Source organism: Arachis ipaensis, chromosome B02, assembly GCF_000816755.2.
Source record: "Arachis ipaensis cultivar K30076 chromosome B02, Araip1.1, whole genome shotgun sequence".
Classification (NCBI taxonomy): domain Eukaryota; kingdom Viridiplantae; phylum Streptophyta; class Magnoliopsida; order Fabales; family Fabaceae; genus Arachis; species Arachis ipaensis.
Window position 1 is genome coordinate 45,681,585 of NC_029786.2, and position 5,500 is coordinate 45,687,084.

The 5,500-nt window shown below is 30.0% G+C and overlaps 1 protein-coding gene across 1 annotated transcript in view; it reads right to left on the reverse strand.

Annotated features, from left to right (window-relative positions):
• Window positions 1-1,046, reverse strand: part of LOC107628314 — a 2,362-nt gene extending 1,316 nt beyond the window's left edge. The window contains exon 1 of the mRNA XM_016331048.2: window positions 259-1,046. Coding sequence (XP_016186534.1) covers window positions 259-1,013 — 755 coding nt within the window. The 5' untranslated portion in view covers window positions 1,014-1,046. The remainder of the gene's footprint in view (window positions 1-258) is intronic.

A 5,500-nucleotide genomic window follows, 5' to 3' on the forward strand; every position in this document is an offset into this window, starting at 1 on the left:
TTAATATCAATAAAATATCAAAATATCATTATAATTTATTTAAAATATAAATTTATAAAATTTTAAAATGCATGTATTCACTATTCACATATCTTGTATCTTCTCGTGTCTGGTGTCCATCATTGCATTATAGATGCGAAGGAATGAAAAGCAAATGATGGAAAATTATGAAATATGACATAGGATTGCAGTGTTAGAGTAATCAAATAATTTCTGATAGAAAAAAAGAGTAGTGAGCATAATGGAATAAAAAACAACCTTGTGAAAAATTCACGAACTTCAGATTCAGAAATAGGGTATCCTTTGGAGAAAGTCATGAAGATAGTCCTATCATCTGCAGCAGGCACTTGTCTCATCTCGTTAGAAGTGGCAGCGTTAGTAGTAGTGAGATGTAGCTTGGCCAAGATCTCTTTGAATTCTTGATTGAACTGATCATCATTTCTAGCAGAAGAGTTAGCACCGCCACTGATCCAAGCAGGAGGAGAAGGAGCATAGTACATCATTGGGGGATGCAAATAAGCATTCGAAATCATGGATTTTCTAGCATTCTCGTAATGAACTTGCTGGATTATGTCAGTGAAAGCCCTCAAGCAAACATCGTTAAGCAACTTAGTGACACCAGGGATGACCTCCATGCGGATCTCATGGAGGTAAAGGAGGGATATTGTGCCACGTGTGATGTTATGGACCAGAGGCAAGATCTTGTCATGAGAGTAAGGGAACTGAGGACTCTCGATGCAGTTCAAGGCCAACGCGACCTCGTCGGCCAGATCATTCAGCAAATTGTCTGGCCAATTCAGCAGGTTTGACACCATCCTCAAGTCCTTGCACTTCCTTTCAAGCCACATGATGAATGACATGACATGAGCGGATTCGCTCGTGTCGCGCCCAAGACCCACCACCAGACGCGTGAACAGCTGGCGGTCGATGTTATGAAACAAGTTGAATTCCTCCTTGCTCACAACAATGTTAGCCCCTGGGTCTTTAGGAGGGAGACACGACGAGTACACCATGCTTCTTTGCTTGCTTTCTTCTCTATCATAATGTGTTAGGTTTCATCCACATAAATAAGCTTCCATAAAACTATATTTCTCATAATTAAATTAAATGCCACCTTTTTTCATTTTCATATTTGGAAGGTAATCTGTGAGGAATGAACTCTTATTCTATAATAATGACTTTCCCTGTATTTAGATTTATGTAGATTACATTTACTATAATAGGATGGAATCACTTTGAAAAATCTATTCATCTTGATTTAGATATTATCATTCCGGTTTTATTAAATAGATAATAATTTGAGTGAATAATGTGAACAATGAGTTTTAAAATTAATTTAATAATATAAAAAAATACTCTACTTCCAAATTACATCCAGTTATTATTAACTGTACATGAGTGATGAGTAAATTAAATAAAAAAAATAATCATCTAATTAAAAATAATGAACATAATCATCTGTATATCTATTAAATTGAACATCTGACATATCTATTGTTCACATTGTTTAATATTCTCATTGTCTATCTATATTTTTTCTTATCACTTTAAATTTGAAAAATGAGACGGCAAAATTTAATTAATTTATTAATTTTGGTCATCATTTTAATTTTTATAATGTAATTTCTTTAATTATGTATTTCAATAATATATTTTATGTCATATTTTTAAATATTAATATCTAATTGATGATAAAAAATAATAAATTTTAATAATCTTTTAATATTTTCTTTTAGATTTTTGTATTTAAGTGTTACCAATTCAGTAATGCATTAAAAGGATTTCACAATTAATGTGCTAATTTCCAGTTCACTGTCTTCATTGGCTCGACCTTCTTTGCGCAACCCTATTTGTTCGTCCCGGCTCCTATGACTGTTACTAAATTTTCATTACGGAGAGTGTTAGGTAAACAATGACCATCTTGAACAATATGAATAACCACCAATCAAATAAAAATATACTACATTCTCATTTAATGTTACTAATTAAATTTAAAATTAATTTACTCTTTTAACTCTATTAATTCACATTATTTATACATTATTCAAAAATATTATTAGTTACTTATACTTTTCCATTACTTTATAAACGGTATTGATTTTACAAATTGCAATGCTTTACATCTTATTTTTGTCTTCAATATTTTGGGGTAAATTTTAAAATTATTCTCAATATTTAAATCGTCCTATTCAAATTTTTTATATTTTAAAATTATTTCAATATTTTTTGTCGTTAGTGATCTATTAATAGAATTTGACGGTGTGACAAAATTGAAATAATTTTAAAACTTTACAGACTTAAAAAGGACGAAAATATTGAAAACAAAAACAATACATTACTATTAAAAAAAGAGTTAATAGTCAAAATCGTCCCTGAAAGATACCCCAATCTCCATTTTGGTCCTCGAAAGACAAAATTAATCGAAATCGTCCCCGAAAGATTCACGACTTGGTCACGTTAGTCTTTCCGTCAGTTGGATGATGACGTGTCACGTTAAGTGCCACGTGGCATGACGACGTGGTGGGTTAATGCCACGTATCACAAGATGATTGGTTGACGTGTCAGATTAGTGACAGTCAGTGCCACGTGTAACTTGACATGTAAAAAAGTTATTTATAATCAAAATAGTTCTTGAAAGTTCAGATGTAAGTCATTTTTATCACTAAAATTTTAAAAATTAATCAAATTAGTCTTTATATAATTTTTTTTTATTTTTTTTGATAATATTAAATTTGAAATATTTTTTGATACTACTAATTTTAATAGAAATGTAATTGACAAACAAAAAATTAGTAATTGTATCTTTTCTTCTTAAAAATTTTTTAATAAAATTATCTCTCTGCTTTAATTGTTCTCAAAATTTCTCTTATTCTTTTCTATTTTAAAACATTTTTCTTACATTATTACATTTTGTTGGAATATATATATCATGATCTAATGTGACCAAATCGTGTATTTTTCAGGGACGATTTCGATTAATTTTGCCTTTCGAGAACCAAAATGGAGATCAAGATATCTTTCAGGGATGATTTTGACTATTAATTTATTAAAAAAATTACCAAATCAAGTAAAATGATAGTAAATTTTAATAGAATAAATTACATTACGAATTTAAAATTTTTACTCATACTTATAGTTTGGGTGGTATATAAACTTTTGAAAAAAGAAAAAAAAAGCATGGTACATATATAATGAAATATATATTATACCTTTTATTTTTTAATATACCAAAGTTCTTTAATATTTAATTTAATTAAATTTTATTTTTAACTTTTAAATAAATTAAAAAAATTTTTTCAATAATTTTAGTTTTTTACGACAGATCTTTAGTGTATATGTGCCATGTTGTTTTTTTCTACAAATTTATGTACTAATCATTCTACAAACCTTTCATGATAAATAAAAATCTTTAAGAGTATAGTAAAATTTAAAAAAAATTACTTAGAATCAAAATAATGTGATTAAAAAATAATTGAATAACTATGTACAATAAAAAAATTAATATTATTGAAGGATAAAATTAAAATTTATTTCAAAGTTAAAAATAAAGTTTATTTAAAAAACATTAAAGGAGTTCGATACATTAGAGACACAATGTATAATTTGTAATTTATTTTTTATATATATCGACTAAATTCCCAAAGTGGTCTATCAGATTCACAGCTTTCACTATTTTAGTTTCTCAAATTTAAAATTGTCTATACTGATTCTCGAGATTTAGTTTTGGGAATCATATTGGTTCTTGGACCCTTTCTAGTACAGAATCACTGAACTAAGTGCTGAATTGGCTCTGACTTACTGAAGAACTGAAGATTGATGGTTTAGAAGTTATAGTAAACTCTCATTGCAAGTATAGTTACTAAACCAAGCAATCAACCTTTCTTACAAACGTTTTGGTTGTCACAAGTAACAAACCCCTTTAAAATTGATAACCGAATATTTAAACCTCCGGTCGTCTTCTCAAGGAATTGCAGGGAAGTATGTTCTTATTATTGGTTATGAGTTTGTAAATTGGGGTTTTGGAGTTTGGGCAATGGACACAGGTATATTTATAAATTAAAGCAATAAAAATAAATAAGAGATTTTATATAATTAAATTAAAAGTCTTGATTAGGAGAGATTAATCGAAAGTTCTATCCTTGTTGGATTTTTCTCAAGATCAATTGATAATTGAAGGTTACTTCTACTTAGTTATCCTTTACCAAGTAAAGTAAAAGAAAGTCAAGTAAGTTGGAAGTCTACTTCTATTCACAAGTTCTAATCCTCTCCCTTGGGAAGGATTAGCGTTAGTGACTAGAGAGCCAGCCAACAATAAACCCAATTACAATTTAACTCTTGAGTAATTCAACTCAAGGGTCTCCAAATATCAATCAACTCCAAAATCAAGTTAGGATCTAACTTAGAACATCAATTAATAATAAATAATAGAAGAAGTGATAAATCTGAAATACCTCAATTATATTAAATAAAATATTCAAATCTTAACATGGAAAAGTTCATAAATTAATTTGGAAAATTAAATAAAAGAAATATTGAACCTGTGATTGAAGTTGTAAGTTGAAATAATAAAGTTGAAATCCTAATTCCTTTAAGAGGAATCCTAATCCTAAGAGAGAGGAGAGAACCTCTCTCTCTAAAAACTACATCTAAATCCTAAAATTGTAAATTATGAGCTTATGATTATGAATGAATGGATTTCCCCACTTTATAGCCTCTAATCTGTGTTTTTTGGGCCGCAAACTGGGTCGGAAACAGCCCAGAAATCGCTGGAGAAGAAATCTGCCACGCTGATTTTCGTCACTGCGACGTGTCCGCGTAGAGCACGCATTCGCATCACCTAGAGTCAGAGCAACTATGGCATATTATATATCAAATCAAAGTCCCAAACGTTAGCTTTCCAACGCAACTGGAACCGCGTCGTTTGGACCTCTGTAGCTCAGGTTATGGCTGTTTGAATGCGAAGAGGTCAGGCTGGACAGCTTAGCAGTTTCATCAACTTCTTGTATTCCTTCTACTTTTGCATACTTCCTTTCCATCCTCTGAGCCATTCCTACCCTGTAATCTCTGAAATCACTTAACACACATATCAAGGCATCTAATGGTAATAAGAGAGGATTAAACATAGGGAACTTAAGGCCAAAGAAGCATGTTTTCAATCAAAGCACATAATTAGGAAGGCAAATGTAAAACCATGCAAATAGTATGAATAAGTGGATAAAGAGTTGATAAAAACCACTCAATTGAGCACAAGATAAACCATAAAATAGTAGTTTATCAACCTCCCTACACTTAAACATTAGCATGTCCTCATGCTAAGCTCAAGAGAAGCTATAAAGGAGTGAAGAGGAATGATAGAATGTATGAAATGCAACCTATCTATATGAATGCAACTACATGCAAAATGTTTCTACTAACTTGGTTAAAAGCAAATAAGTTCTCCAAGACAAACATAAATCAGATTTCACTAATTCAAATTATACAATAAAAGACAAGTAAACTT